This window comes from Centroberyx affinis, unplaced genomic scaffold (genome assembly GCF_046629955.1).
Source record: "Centroberyx affinis isolate AG114_WGS23_722 - 3 ecotype Tasmania unplaced genomic scaffold, CSIRO-AGI_Caff_v1 ptg004582l_1, whole genome shotgun sequence".
Lineage (NCBI taxonomy): Eukaryota > Metazoa > Chordata > Actinopteri > Beryciformes > Berycidae > Centroberyx > Centroberyx affinis.
This window is the reverse complement of record NW_027282204.1, coordinates 65,001-80,461: the sequence shown is the minus strand read 5'-3', so window position 1 is coordinate 80,461 and position 15,461 is coordinate 65,001. Positions and strand designations below refer to the sequence as shown.

General features: G+C 45.2%; 2 protein-coding genes across 2 annotated transcripts in view; both read left to right on the top strand.

The window, feature by feature from the left end:
- The first annotated feature begins 2,791 nt into the window (after nt 1-2,791).
- LOC139665440 (uncharacterized) lies at nt 2,792-10,735 on the top strand. The gene is made up of 7 exons (XM_071544450.1): nt 2,792-3,115; nt 4,915-5,084; nt 6,063-6,240; nt 6,426-6,597; nt 6,837-6,922; nt 9,270-9,350; nt 10,528-10,735. Exons 1-7 carry the CDS (start codon nt 2,931-2,933, stop codon nt 10,733-10,735), a joined length of 1,080 nt encoding a protein of 359 aa, XP_071400551.1. The 5' UTR covers nt 2,792-2,930.
- The window catches only part of slc35a2 (solute carrier family 35 member 2), a 15,214-nt gene continuing 10,310 nt past the window's right edge, over nt 10,558-15,461 (top strand). Inside the window, exons 1-3 of the mRNA XM_071544449.1 lie at nt 10,558-10,832; nt 13,911-14,093; nt 14,766-14,917. Of these exons, the coding sequence (XP_071400550.1) occupies nt 10,769-10,832; nt 13,911-14,093; nt 14,766-14,917 (399 nt within the window). The 5' untranslated portion in view covers nt 10,558-10,768. The remainder of the gene's footprint in view (nt 10,833-13,910; nt 14,094-14,765; nt 14,918-15,461) is intronic.

The window sequence follows — 15,461 nt, the reverse complement described above, 5'->3', positions numbered from 1 at the left end:
TAATAATAATAATAATAATAATAATAATAATAATATAATACATGACATTTATATAGCGCTTTTCTCGGTGCTCAATAGTGAGTCTTGTTGTTTCTACTGGTTTCTGTTTCACTGCAGGACAGTTTACCGCCGTTTATTTAACATGATGACATCACACTTTACTTTAGTAGTTACATGGCATCGCACACACACACACACACACACACGGGTCAGTGTAAATTCAGATGACGTCATCATCTGGTCAGCAGACATAATAATAATCCTCCATATTACCCAGAGCTGTGAAATGTTATTAAGATTCACATCAGCATTTTGAAACTTAAATTATTTTCTGGATGTTCAGCGTGTTTCTGTGTTTACGATTTTATTTTTTAAGCCATAATGCGCTTTATTATTTTCATGATTCAGTCAGTTTGGAAGAGAAGAAGCTGGTGGAGGTTTTTACTTTTTTACTTTTTTTAAACGTCAGATGATCCACAGCAGGAAATCTGATCTGACTCTTTACTGTCAAATAAGGTTCAGTGAGTTGATGGAGCAGTTTCTACAGATCCAGGACCAGCAGCAACAGGCTGAAGACTGGAATAATACAGATGTTTTAACATTGTTATTGTCTCTCTCTCTCTCTCTCGCTCGCTCGCTCTCTCTCTCTCTCTCTCTCTCTCTCTCTCTCTCTCTCTCTCTCTCTCTCTCTCTCTCTCTCTCCCTCTCTCTCTCTCTCTCTCTCTCAGTGAAGGAACCGTTCTCCAGTCTGTATCGGTGCGGTTCTCTGCTGGGTAGCGGTGGTTTTGGTTCTGTGTTCTCTGGTCACAGACTGTCTGACGGCCTGCAGGTAAACAACAACAACAACAACAACAACAACAACAACAACAACAGACTCCATCAGCGTCCAGCCTGTCCATCCAGGCAGCAAACAAACACACTGAGTCAATAAAGACAAGAAATTATTTTAAAGATTATTTAAAACATATTTTGTCCGGTTTTCACCTGTTGTGAATGAACAAATAGTTGGTAAATAAATGCATACACACATATATAAAGGCATAAATACACAAGAAAACTAATAAATATTCAAAAATAATATTCAAACTGTAGTCAAATTAACTCCTGTATTTTCCAGGTTGCCATCAAGCAGATTTCCAGTGACAGAGTTCAGCAGTGGCCAGACTGGTGAGTTTTATAACTTTAAATAAAGTATGTAAAAGGTTATTATTGTATGAAGTGCAGTCTGTGAGGAGGCCACGCCCCCTGCTGGCCGGACAGGGGGCTGCAGCCGGGGGAGGAGGGGGGGGGTTCCTGTTCCCACGGAAACCTGTGATGTCACGGTTCAGTAAATGACGCGCCAGGATTTCCCCTCGATAACAAAATAATTTATTATTCATCAGAACTTTAAAAGGGATCCCCCCCCCACCCACACACCCCCCCACCCCCCCACCCCCACACACACACACACACACACACACACACACACACACACACACACACACACAGTCAGTTTTCTGTTTTTGTGGTTGGGAAATTTGACTCTGAACTGATGATGTGGACCAGCAGCTCCACTCAGGTTTCCCAAACACTTTAAAAAACAAAATGAGCTGAAACTGATGATTGATTATAGATTAATGAACTTGATGTTGAAATAGAAACAGACACAGAGAGAGAGAGAGTGTGTGATTGAATAATTGCAACTTTTTATTGTTCAGTTATCTTTGTTGTTATTATTGCTACTTTTTCTTGATTATCACTGTTTTGCTTTGGCAACAGATACTGTTGTATTTAATGCCAATAAAGCTAATTTGAATTGAATTGAATCGAGAGAGAGAGAGAGAGAGAGAGAGAGGCAGAGAGAAAGAGAGAGAGGCAGAGAGAAAGAAAGAGAGGCAGAGAGAAAGAAAGAGAGAGGCAGAGAGAAAGAAAGAGAGAGAGAGAGGCAGAGAGAAAGAGAGAGAGGCAGAGAGAAAGAAAGAGAGAGGCAGAGAGAAAGAAAGAGAGAGAGAGAGAGAGAGAGAGGCAGAGAGAAAGAGAGAGAGGCAGAGAGAAAGAAAGAGAGAGGCAGAGAGAAAGAAAGAGAGAGGCAGAGAGAAAGAAAGAGAGAGAGAGAGAGAGAGAGAGGCAGAGAGAAAGAGAGAGAGGCAGAGAGAAAGAAAGAGAGAGGCAGAGAGAAAGAAAGAGAGAGAGAGAGAGAGAGAGAGAGGGAGAAAGAAAGAGAGGCAGAGAGAGAGAGAGAGAGGCAGAGAGAAAGAAAGAGAGAGGCAGAGAGAAAGAAAGAGAGAGAGAGAGAGAGAGAGAGGCAGAGAGAAAGAGAGAGAGGCAGAGAGAAAGAAAGAGAGAGGCAGAGAGAAAGAAAGAGAGAGAGAGAGAGAGAGAGAGAGAGAGGGAGAAAGAAAGAGAGGCAGAGAGAGAGAGAGAGAGGCAGAGAGAAAGAAAGAGAGAGGCAGAGAGAAAGAAAGAGAGAGAGAGAGAGACATCATGTGTCACACTGAGCAGCAAACTGACCTGTTCTCTGTCTGACTGGATAAAATATTAAAAAATAGAAAGATATGCGACCTAAATCTGAAAAGTGTGATTTCAAACTCCTCTGAACTCCCAGTGAAGCTCACAGGAGAAGAAAAGCAAATTCATTCCTCAGAAATAATATTTAACTCTGTTATTCATAATTATATTATTACATATAAAGAGATGTTTGTCTCGTATTTACTGAACACAGTGAATTGTTTTATTAAGTATCTTTTGTAAGAGTTTCATTACTGTTTTTATTTGTTTTTTATTAAATGTGATGTCATCGACTGCTTTGGCAACGCTCGTTTCTATTGGCTTTGTGCCAATAAAGCTCATTTTGAATTTGAATTTTGATGCAGTGTCTATAAAATGTTTTGGATCCAGACTGATCCTGACCTCTGTCCCCCCCCCAGCCCGGCGAGGTCGGTCCCGTTCCCATGGAGATCGCCCTGCTGGCCCGGCTGTCGGAGGTCGGAGGTCACGGGGGCGTGGTCAGGCTGCTGGACTGGTTCGAGGTCAGTGGGCGGGGCTTCCTGCTGGTGCTGGAGCGCCCGCCGCAGAGCCAGGATCTGTTTGACTTCATCACCGAGAGAGGAGCTCTGAGGGAGGGGCTGGCCCAGAGGTGAGCTCTACTCTACTGCTGCTTCTACTGCTTCTACTGTTTCTACTGTTTCTACTGTCTTCTACTGTTTCTACTGCTTCTACTGTTTCTACTGTTTCTACTGCTGCTTCTACTGTTTCTACTGTTTCTACTGCTTCTACTGTTTCTACTGCTGCTTCTACTGCTTCTACTGTTTCTACTGTTTCTACTGCTGCTTCTACTGTTTCTACTGTTTCTACTGCTGCTTCTACTGTTTCTACTGTTTCTACTGTTTCTACTGCTGCTTCTACTGTTTCTACTGTTTCTACTGTCTTCTACTGTTTCTACTGTTTCTACTGTTTCTACTGTTTCTACTGCTGCTTCTACTGTTTTCTACTCTGTTCTGCTGCTTCTACTGTTTCTACTGTTTCTACTGTTTCTACTGTTTCTACTGTTTCTACTGCTGCTTCTACTGTTTCTACTGTTTCCACTGCTTCTACTGCTTCTACTGTTTCTACTGTTTCTACTGCTGCTTCTACTGTTTCTACTGTTTCCACTGCTTCTACTGCTTCTACTGTTTCTACTGTTTCTACTGTTTCTACTGTCTTCTACTGTTTCTACTGTTTCTACTGTTTCTACTGTTTCTACTGTTTCTACTGCTGCTTCTACTGTTTTCTACTCTGTTCTGCTGCTTCTACTGTTTCTACTGTTTCTACTGTTTCTACTGTTTCTACTGTTTCTACTGCTGCTTCTACTGTTTCTACTGTTTCCACTGCTTCTACTGCTTCTACTGTTTCTACTGTTTCTACTGCTGCTTCTACTGTTTCTACTGTTTCCACTGCTTCTACTGCTTCTACTGTTTCTACTGTTTCTACTGCTGCTTCTACTGCTGCTTCTACTGTTTCTACTGTTTCTACTGCTTCTACTGCTTCTACTGCTGCTTCTACTGTTTTCTACTCTGTTCTGCTGCTTCTACTGTCTTCTACTGTTTCTACTGTGTCTACTCTGTTCTGCTGCTTCTACTGTTTCTGCTGCTTCTACTGCTTCTACTCTGTTCTGCTGTTTCTACTGTTTCTACTGCTGCTTCTACTGTTTCTACTGCTGCTTCTACTGTTTTCTACTCTGTTCTGCTGCTTCTACTGTTTCCACTGTTTCTACTGTCCTCTACTGTTTCTACTGTTTCTACTGTCTTCTACTGTCTTCTACTGTCTTCTACTGTTTCTACTGTACTGTTTCTACTCTTTCCACTGTCTTCTACTGTTTCTACTGTCTTCTACTCTGTTCTACTGTACTCTAGTAACAGTAGATCAGTTCGCTTGCAGAGGTGGGGACTCGAGTCTCAGTTTGAATTGCTTGAGACTGGACTTGACTTGGGTTCTGGTGACTTGGGACTTGACTCTGACTTGTACTCTGATGACTTGAAAAGGTTTCTAAAGTCTTGACTTGAGATCTTGTGTTTGTGTAAATGACTTAGATTGAAAGTGATGAGATTTGTTCCAGCAGACGACTGAATTTAAATTCTGTTTTCTGAATTTGTATGGAATGATTGAATTTATTGAAGTTGAAACTGATTATAGAAATCAAACTCATGATGCTCTTACCAAGTTTTTATCCTATTAAAACCATATTGCATTGAAAAGTCCTAGATATTTAGTTTTCTTTAAGATATTAAATTGATACTGGACTCTTGATTTGTTCTGACTTGACTTGCTGTTCTACATTTAGACTTGAGACTTGACTTGAGACTTGTGCCTCAAGACTTCAGACTGACTCGGGACTCGGGTGAAGTTGACTCGGTCTCACCTGTGGTATCCTGACCGGTTCTGGTTCTGGTTCTCCAGGTTCCTGCGTCAGATCGTGGAGGCTCTGCGGTTCCTGCAGTCTCAGTCTGTGGTCCACAGAGACCTGAAGGACGAGAACATCCTGGTGGACCTGAAGACGCTCGACGTCAAGATCATCGACTTCGGCTCCGGAGCCCCGCTCAAAGACTCTCTGTACAACGAGTTCGAAGGTGAGGAGAGAGAGGAGGAGGAGAGGAGAGGAGGAGAGAGAGGAGAAGGAGAGAGGTGAGAGAGAGGGGAGGAGAGTAGGAGAGAGGGGAGAGAAGGGAGGAGAGAGAGGAGGAGGAGGGGGGAGGAGAGAGAGGAGAAGGATAGGAGAGGAGGAGGAGAGAAGGGAGGAAAGAGAGGAGGAGAGAGGGGAGGAGAGGAGGAGGAGAGGAGGGGAGAGGAGGAGGAGAGAGGGGAGGAAGAGAGGAGGAGAGGGGAGGAGGAGAGAGAGAGAGGGGAGGGGAGGAAGAGAGAGGAGAGAGAGAGGGGAGAGAAGGGAGGAGGAGAGGGGAGGAGAGAGAAGGGGGGAGGAGAGGGGAGGAGAGGAGGAGAGAGGGAGAAGAAAGGAGGAGAGGAGAGAGGTGTGGAGAGAGGGGAGGAGAGGAGGAGAGTGGAGGAGGAGAGAGGGGAGGAGAGGAGGAGAGTGGAGGAGGAGAGAGGGGAGGAAGAGAGGAGGAGAGGGGAGGAGGTGAGGAGAGGAGAGGAGGAGAGAGGGGAGAGAGGGAGAGAGGGAGAAGAAAGGAGAAGAGGAGAGAGGTGAGGAGAGGAGGAGAGAGGGGAGAAGAGAAAGGAGGATAGAGGGGAGGAGAGAGGGGAGGAGAGAGAGGTGAGGAGAGAGGGGAGAAGAGAAGAGAGAGGAGGATAGAGGGGAGGAGAGAGGGGAGAAGAGAGAGGAGGATAGAGGGGAGGAGAGGGGAGGAGAGAGAGGTGAGGAGAGGAGAAGAGAGAGGGGAGGAGGAGAGAGGAGAAGAAGAAAGGAGAGGAGAGGAGGAGAGAGGGGAGGAAGAGAGGAGGAGGAAAAAGGAGAGGAGGAGAGAGGGGAGGAAGAGAGAGGAGAGGAGAGGAAGAGAGAGCAGGAGAGAGAGAGGAGAGGAGGAGAGCCCTTACAGCAGTCATTCAGGTGTTTGAATAGAGATACTAACCCCCCCCCCCCCCCCCAGGCACCAGGGTCTACTCCCCCCCGGAGTGGGTGGAGTCTCAGCGGTACTCGGCCGGCCCTCTGACGGTCTGGTCTCTGGGCGTCCTGCTGTTTGACATGGTGTGCGGGGACATCCCCCTTCGAACGGGACCAGGAGATCGTCACGGCAACGCCCAGCTTCACCCGCCGCCTCTCTGCAGGTGGGGGGGGGTCACACACACACACACACACACACACACACACACAGCATGTCTTATTACACTTTTATTTTTCTTATATTCTTATTACTCTATTATTAAATTTGAATTTGAATTTGAATTTGAAACGTCTCCAACTATACAGGACTTATCGTTTCCTTGTCCCCACCCCCTTTTTTTTTTCCCAGAATGCCAGTCTCTGATTCGCTGGTGTCTGTCCTACCGGCCCGAGGACCGGCCGACCCTGGAGCAGATCCTGTCCCACCCCTGGATGGAGGGAGGAGAGACGGAGGAGGAGGAGGAGGAGGAGGAGGAGGAGGGAGGAAGAGCAGGAAGTCTGCAGGAGCCCGGCGCGTCTCTGTAGCCCCGCCCCCCCCCCCCACCCCCTCAACCTGAACGCACAGGATTGTGGGTAATGTGTGTCAGAGGACTGGACCCGGGACGTAGCGGACTCTGGATCCTGGACTCTCTCTCTCTCTCTCTCTCTCACTGGACTTTAACCAGCAGCAGAAACTATTTATTGATTTATTTTTTTATTTCTGGTATGAAGCTTCTGCTGCTGCTTCCTGTTTCACTCCTGAATCCTGCCGCAGAAGAAGAAGAAGAAGAAGAAGAAGAAGAAGAAGAAGAAGAAGAAGAAGAAGAAGAAGAAGAAGAAGAAGAAGAAGTCCGCTCAGGCTGATCTGTAGAGTGAAGAAAAGTAGATCCCATCAGTTCATCTGCACACGTTTCTCTCTCCTGTTTCTTTATTAGATTCTGATGTTTTTATCAGCAGATTATTTATTGACTTCAGTATTTATTGGGTGTGAAGAGACGGACTGAGGGACAAAACGCTTTACTTTTGTTTTTGTTTTGGGTTTTTTTGTCAACAGAAATGAACAGAGATCCTTTCTTCTCCTGTGGAGTTTCACTCTGTACATAAAAAAATGGAAACCATGTTCCAGTAAACTGATCCAGTTTCAGTAGAAAATAGTAGAATACAGCTTCAGATGTTCCTGACTGTCTGTATGTCTCTCTCCCTCTCTCCCTCTCTCTCTCTGTTTCTCTCCCTCTCTCTCTCTGTTTCTCTCTCTCCCTCCCTCCCTCTCGCTCTCTCCCTCTCTCCCTCTCTCTCTCTGTTTCTCTCCCTCTCTCCCTCCCTCTCTCTCTCCCTCCCTCCCTCTCGCTCTCTCCCTCTCTCCCTCTCTCTCTCTGTTTCTCTCCCTCTCTCCCTCCCTCTCTCTCTCTCTCTCTCTCTCCCTCTCTCTCTCTGTCTGTCTGTCTCTCTCTCTCTCTGTTTCTCTCTCTCTCTCTCTCTCTCTCTCTCTCTCTCTTGCTCACCTGTTCAGGACAACAGTTTGTTATTTATTCAGTTAGATTCACTTTCTGTTCCTGTGTTTATTATCAGCAGAGTTCAACTGCTGCAAATATTTCCAGACTTTCCTGGTCAGTAACAACAGACAGACAGACAGTCAGACAGACAGGCAGACAGACAGACAGACAGATTGACAGACAGACAGATGGAAGCTGTCAGTTGAACTTTGTGCTCAGTTTGTGCCAAAGAGTGAAAGTTAATCTAATTTCTAATGAAGATGAAGCAGACTGACTGAACACTGTGCTGTAAAACCTGCAGAAAGACAAACTGATCTGTGATCAGACAGCAGGTGTGTGTGTGTGTGTGTGTGTGTGTGTGTGTGTGTGTGTGTGTGTGTGTGTGTGTGTGTGTGTGTGTGTGTTGGTCGGTCTGTAGAGACTGGAGGATTTCTTCCTGTTCACAGTGGCTCTGTCACTGTTCCTGTTTATTTACATTAAATAAAACTTTATGGATCGAGAAGAAAATGATCCGACGTTCGAATAAAGAATATTTTTGTCACTTCTATTTGCTGTTCTGTCTCAATCATTTCTATGAAGGAGATTTCCTCCTCTCCTCTCCTCCTCCTCCTCTCTTCCTCTCCTCCTCCTCATCTCCTCTCCTCTCCTACTCCTCCTCCTCTCCTCTCCTCATCCTCCTCCTCTCCTGTGCAGGAAGAAGTCTGGATCAGATCAGCATCAGTCTGCAGGGTAAGAGCAGAACTGACAGACACAATGACTTCAGCATTTAACAGGGTTTACGGATCAATAAATTACTGTTTTACATAAATATTTTAATAAAAATAATGGCATTTTTTTCAATAGCTTCCATTTAATGTGACCCAGTGACTCCAAATCAGTACCAGAAATTATTACTACACAGGCCACATCAGACACACCTCTTTATATTGGATTTTAGTGCTTCTTCCATTTTTTTATAAATATTTTTATGGAAAATTCATGTTTTATTTCAACAGCTTCCCTGTAATGTGACCCAGTGACTCTAAAGCACTAAAATCCAATATAAAGAGGTGTGTCCTATTTGTCCAGTGTAGTAATTTTTTATGGTATTGATTCAGAGTCACCGCCTCACATTACATGGAAATTCTATTATGGATCCTTGAAAAGTCATTGAAAGGTTTTGAAATTTTATCCATGAAAATGTGTGAGAACCCTGTATACACAGTATGGAAATATACCAAAAATATGCAAACACATTGAAATACATGCAGGTTCTGTGAAAAGGTTTGTTCACCCCTTGAGTTTCTGCACAATTTGTTGGGCTACAAGATGATTTTAAAATGAAATTATTATTATTTTATTATTATTATTATTTTCTGAGACCCATACAATGTTTTTTATTACACTAAAGTAATGAGGAAATTCCTTATATTTTGTATGAAGTTATAAAATTCAAATAAATGAAAACTAGGGTGTGAAGCGGTAAGTGCAGCCCCTAAACTGAGTCACTGACAACAACTGACAGCACCGTCTGTAATATATAACAAGGAGAAGGAAATTGGAATATAAGATAAGATTGCACTTTATTGATCTCCTGAGGAAAGTTCAGCATTATAGCAGACATGTGAGTTTACAGCACAGATATAATGAGCAGAGTGTATTTTTGTATTTCTGTCAGTAAAGCTGCTTTGTATTGAATGAACAGCATCAGAGGAAGTTTCTCTCCATGTGTTTACACCCAGCGGCCAGCAGGCGGCGCTGCTGCTGACAGAAACACAGACCGGACCGGACCAGACCGGACCGGACCGGACCGGACCGGACAGGTGGGTCTGGTCTGGTCTCCAGTCAGCAGCCAATAGGATTCCTCCTACCTGAACCTGAAGGGCGAACAAGGAAATGATTGTTGCTGCTGGCAGCTGGATCAGAGAGGAGGCGGGAGGAAAGAGGTGTCACTCTGCCTGGGTTTCAGAGTCTCTCACTGCAGTCTGCTCTCAGTGTGTTCTGGATTCTGCCGTTTCAACCAGCTGAGGCTCGTCTGGTTTATGGCTTGCAGAGATGTGGACTCGAGTCACTGTGACTTGGACTTGAGTCGACTCGAGTCACTGTTCTGATGACTTGCAACTTGACTTGACAGAAAATAAATGACTTGGCTTGGACTTGGAAGTTAAAGACTCGTGACTTGACTTGAGACATGATGACTCGAATGACTTGTTTATGTTCATTTTATGTTTTCAGTTTAAATATTAAATATAAAACGTTAGCCTGATATGACAATCTGTTCTCTCACAACTGGCTATAAAGACCAGATACTGCAGATAAGACTGCAGTATCTTGGGGGGGGGGGGGGAGTGACTCGACTTGGGACTTGACTTGCCTTAACTAAGGACTCGACTCGACTCGACTCGACATAACCTGTGACTTGACTTGACTTGCCCAAGAAAAAATGACTTGGGACTTGCTTGAGACTTGGACCAAATGACTTGAGTCACATGTCTGATGGCTTGTGCCTGAAGTCCTGTTCACTCAGCTGTCAGATACAAACTCTGCCTGGGTTTGATTTGATTTTTCCAACTTCCTGAATTCTGACATCCAACAGGGAAAAAAACTTAAGTGTAAGAATTCATCAATTACTTTCAAACATAAAGAGCAGTTTTCATCTCACATCTACTGCCTGGATTTTTGGTTTGTGGTTGACATTACAGTATTTGGTTTGCTGTTCAACACGATCTCCAGAGCAACCAAAATCTACAGAAAACTACAATCATGGCGTCTTTGAAGGATTCAAACAGGTTTGAACGTGTGAACACTTTCAAGCTGTTGCTTTTCGCTGTCAAATCGTTCCAACTGTTATTCTAGTTTGACATGAATGCAGCATGAGGGCTAAACTGCTGAAGGAGAGCGCATGCGTAAGTGTTAACGCCCACTTTGGCAGACCGGAAAGTGAGGCATGTTTTTACTATCGAGTGATTCATCTTGTCAAACATACACAATCCCTGACAGCAGCAGCACCGCAGCTCCAGCAGAGAGAACAGACCGCCGCTGTGTGTCCGGGCCTGGGATGGTGTGTCGGCGGGGCGGGGAGACTCAGCACCGGGTGACCGAGGAACAGAGCTGCTGGCACGGACAGGAGAACACACCGTACCGTCTGGGTCGGAGGCTAGCTAGCTCGGAGGCTAGCGGAGCATTAGCCGAGCAGCTAGCGGGGTGACAGCTCGGTGGGCACGGCGCAGAGGAGCGCAACATGGCCGGGGGAAGCGACAGCCAGGGCGGCGAGGAGAAGGCAGCGAGCCGGAGACAGAGTGACGGTAAATATGACTACCGCTGTGTGGTAAACTGTGGATCGGGGTCTGACATGGGCCGCAGGGTGGCTGTGTTTTGGGAGACTACAGGACCAGAGAGCTGGTTAGACTGAACCTGGCTCCAGGCTGAGAAACTATAACGTTATTTAGGTTAATAACGTTAAATTAGGTTAAATAGAGTGAAGACAGACCCTGAGTCAGTCTCGTGTGTCTCGTCATTCACCTGAACACGCAGGCAGGTAAAGGCGAAGATAGTTGCCATGCTAGCAGCTAAGCTAACCAGGTTAGCTAGCTTAAAGGGCTCCTCACTTATTCAGAAGTTAACCAGCAACTTTACTCACTAACGTTAACTGATACCGACTGAAAGATGAATTGTGTCATATTTTAACACGAGGCTTGAGTCGGTGAAGTGAACACTACAGTGACACCGTGATGTTTACTTTAAAGAAAACTTAACGTTAACAACCTGAACCAAACCGTATCAGTTAACGTGCTATCCAGGTTAGCCGGAGGCTAACACTCTGCTAGCTTGAGTTAAAGCAGCTATCGCTAGCTAACCTGCCGCAGACTGGACAGCAGCTGAGGTGTAGCTGCTGGTGACGTGGAGGTGTGGGTGCGGGCAGGATACACACACACACACACACACACACACACACACACACACACACACTCACACACATACACGCCTACACATACACACCTGTTCTTACAATCGTCACACCTGTGGAGTGGAGCACACAGCTCCCTCTCTCTCTTCACCACCACACCTGTAGTGCAGGATACACACACACACACACACACACACACACACACACACACCTGTATTACCCTTGATCAGGTTATTCTACATTCTGTGTCATGGTGTTGTTGTCCAGCAGCTCCTACAGCTGATCCCCCCAGAGCAGAGGTTTGATTTGAAGAGTTTCAGTGTTAAGCAGCAGGAACCAGCCTGACCTGATGCTCTCTGCCCTCCAGACAGAAAGACATGGGGGGGGGGGGATCTTGTGTTCACATATCAGATTCAGCTTAAATACCAACCTCTCCCTCTTCTAACCTGGAAGAGCCGACGGCCCACAATGCTTCACTTCATTCAGAAACACTGGCTGTGGTCTTTTTTTTACTTAGGAAGGTTCCTTACTGAGTGAAATGACCCAGAAGTATCTCAGTGGCAGCCATGATAAGATCTGCTTGATTCTCTGAACACTGAGGAAAGCTGCTTCAGTGCTTCCTGACTTCAGTCTCAGATGCTGAAGCTCTTGCCTTAATAAAGTCCTGGATCAGCCAGAACTACTTCAGAGCATCAAGTCAACATGTCAAGGTGTTTACTGAGTTGTGTGGTGGCTCTTAAGCCGTTATATGCACAGGCTTATAATCAGATCATAATCAGCATATGAACCAGAACACAGAAGTCTGTCTTTGTAGAAAAAGGGATATGAGACGTTTTTAGCCCGATGATGTTTTTAATTCAACATGTTTGAAACTTAAGAATGATGATATGTACAGCAGTAGATTTGTAGGCCTGACATGTTATGCCTATCTTGCATGAATTTAACAATTATTTTCATCCAATCAAACTAATTGGGATTCATGTGGATAAATATGAGTGGACAGGAGGCTGATGAGCAACCATTCTCAATGTGAAAACCATTTCCTTTCACTTTAGTGACTGGTCGCCTATATTCCTTTTTTATTTCAATTCCAACCTTGGTGATGAAGCGATATTTTTAACTGGGTCGTCCAGGTTTATACAGCCTGTATGAAACACGGTAAGAACACACAGGGCCAAGATGCTTTTAGTCTTCCATCTTCGAACATTGTAGTTTCCCCACAGCAGACCCACCTCATTAACATCCTCCGCCTCATAATTACATAGCCTAGTGTAGGGCTGCAACTAACGATCATTTTCTCGATTAATCAATTAGTTGTTTGGTCTATAAAATGTCAGAAAACGGTGAAAAATGTGGATCAGTGTTTCCCAAAGCCCAAGATGACGTCCTCAAATGTCTTGTTTTGTCCACAACCCAAAGATATTCAGTTTACTGTCATAGAGGAGGAAAGAAACCAGGAAATATTCACATTTAAGAAGCTGGAAGCAGAGAATCTTGTTTTAGTTTTCTTAAAAAATGACTCAAACCGATTAATCGATTATCAAAATAGTTGGCGATTAATTTAATAGTTGACAACTAATCGATGAATTGATTAATCGTTGCAGCTCTAGCCTTGTGTCAGTGCAGTGGGATTCTCTGAGTCCTGATGAATTCTCCTTCACATCTTTCTGTGACCTCATGATGTTTTCCATGGAGGTCGAGGAGAAGTGGTTAGGAGCAGGAGTTAGGAGCAGGAGTTAGGAGCAGGAGTTAGGAACAGGAGTTAGGAGCAGGAGTTAGGAGCAGGAGTTAGGAGCAGGAGTTAGGAGCAGGAGGTAGGAGCAGGAGTTAGGAGCAGGAGTTAGGAGCAGGAGTTAGGAGCAGGAGTTAGGAGTTAGGAGCAGGAGTTAGGAGCAGGAGTTAGGAGCAGGAGTTAGGAACAGAGTTAGCGAAGGAGGTAGGAGCAGGAGTTAGGAGCAGGAGTTAGGAGCAGGAGGTAGGAGCAGGAGTTAGGAGCAGGAGGTAGGAGCAGGAGGTAGGAGCTGGAGGTAGGAACAGGAGTTAGGAGCAGGAGTTAGGCAGAGTTAGGAGCAGGAGTTAGGAGCAGGAGGTAGGAGCAGGAGTTAGGAGCTGGAGGTAGGAGCAGGAGTTAGGAGCAGGAGTTAGGAGCAGGAGGTAGGAACAGGAGTTAGGAGCAGGAGTTAGGAGCTAGGAGCAGGAGGTAGGAGCAGGAGGTAGGAGCAGGAGTTAGGAGCTGGAGGTAGGAACAGGAGTTAGGAGCAGGAGTTAGGAACAGGAACAGGAGTTAGGAGCAGGAGTTAGGAGCAGGAGTTAGGAGTTAGGAGCAGGAGTTAGGAGCAGGAGTTAGGAGCAGGAGTTAGGAACAGGAACAGGAGTTAGGAGCATGAGTTAGGAACAGGAGTTAGGACAGATTGTTTTGACTATTCCACCACAGCCACTGAATATGTACACACGTGTAACTTCCTGTTTCCTGCAGTGAACAGGAAGCTGAAGTACATCAGCCTGGCGGTGCTGGTGGTGCAGAACGCCTCGCTCATCCTCAGCATCCGATACGTTCGCACGTTGCCCGGCGACCGCTTCTTCACCACCTCCGCCGTGGTGATGGCAGAAGTCCTGAAGGTCTCCACCTGCCTGCTCCTCATCCTGCTGCAGAGGAGATGTGAGTCTCTTCATACTGAGGCTGTCAGCTGACGCCGTGAGTCAGCTGACACCACGAGTCAGCTGACAGGAAACTGATCAGATAGCATTCTGATAATCAATCATTTAGTCATTCAACAATACCAAACATTTGCTACTTCTCTCTGTTTCATCTCGTTATTAAATAAATCCTTTGTGTTTTTTGGTAGAATTCTGTAGAATCACTTGTTTTAACATTTTATAGACTAAATGATTGATCAAAAAAATGATTGATACATTAATTGATGAAAATAATGGATGAATATAATTGTTAGTTGCAGCCAATGCAGTCAGTCAGTTATGTCAGTCAGTTATGTCAGTTGTGTCAGTCAGTCAGTTATGTCAGTCAGTCAGTTATGTCAGTCAGTTATGTCAGTTGTGTCAGTCAGTCAGTTATGTCAGTCAGTTATGTCAGTTGTGTCAGTCAGTCAGTTATGTCAGTCAGTCAGTTACCTACCTGAACTCCTGCTGAAGTGTCTGCAGCTCAGTGTCAGACAGGAAGCTGCTCATGTAGTGCTGCAGTTAAGGACACTGTCTCTCTCTCTCTCTGTCTCTCTCCCTGTCTCTCTCTCTCCCTGTCTCTCTCTCCCTGTCTGTCTCCCTGTCTCTCTCTCCCTGTCTCTCTCTCTCCCTGTCTCTCTCTCTCTGTCTGTAGGTAATGTGAAGGAGACGGTCTACTTCCTGGTGGACTCCATAGTGTTTCAGTATAAAGACACATTGAAGCTGGCTGTCCCGTCTCTCATCTACACTCTGCAGAACAACCTGCAGTACATCGCCATCTCCAACCTGCCTGCTGCCACCTTCCAGGTACCTGTCTGTCTGTCTGTCTGTCTGACTGACTACCTGTCTGTCTGTCTGTCTGACTACCTGTCTGTCTGTCTGTCTGACTACCTGTCTATCTGACTGACTGACTACCTGTCTGTCTGACTGACTACCTGTCTGTCTGTCTGACTGACTACCTGTTTGTCTGACCACTAGGGTTGGGTATTGTAACCCGGTACCACTATGGCACTGGTTTAGGGCTGAACTATTTTGAAAAAATATCTAATTGCGATTATTTTGACTGATATTGCAATTGCGATATGATTTGCGATATTAGAGGGAATGATAATTTTTACATCATTATTCTCATTTTGATTGAAAAAGCATTAAAGTGATTATGGTGTGATTTCTGTGGGGATCTGTACCAAACAAAGATGTTTTCTTCAGTCTGTAGAATATGATGTGTAGGCCAGGACATCTCTGCAGCACCACAATATTTACTTTAAAATGATATTTTGACACATTTCACCTTTAACAAATATTGCGGCTCCTGCGATTTGAACATTGCGGCCATATTGAGATTTTGATA

Excerpts from the sequence above, each read along its gene's own strand:
- LOC139665440 (XM_071544450.1), top strand. The coding sequence starts at position 2,931 with ATGGAGATCGCCCTGCTGGCCCGGCTGTCGGAGGTCGGAGGTCACGGG. Across the intron at positions 5,085-6,062 it reads TCTGTACAACGAGTTCGAAG|GCACCAGGGTCTACTCCCCC; the intron begins GTGAGGAGAGAG and ends CCCCCCCCCCAG. Across the intron at positions 6,241-6,425 it reads CACCCGCCGCCTCTCTGCAG|AATGCCAGTCTCTGATTCGC; the intron begins GTGGGGGGGGGT and ends TTTTTTTCCCAG.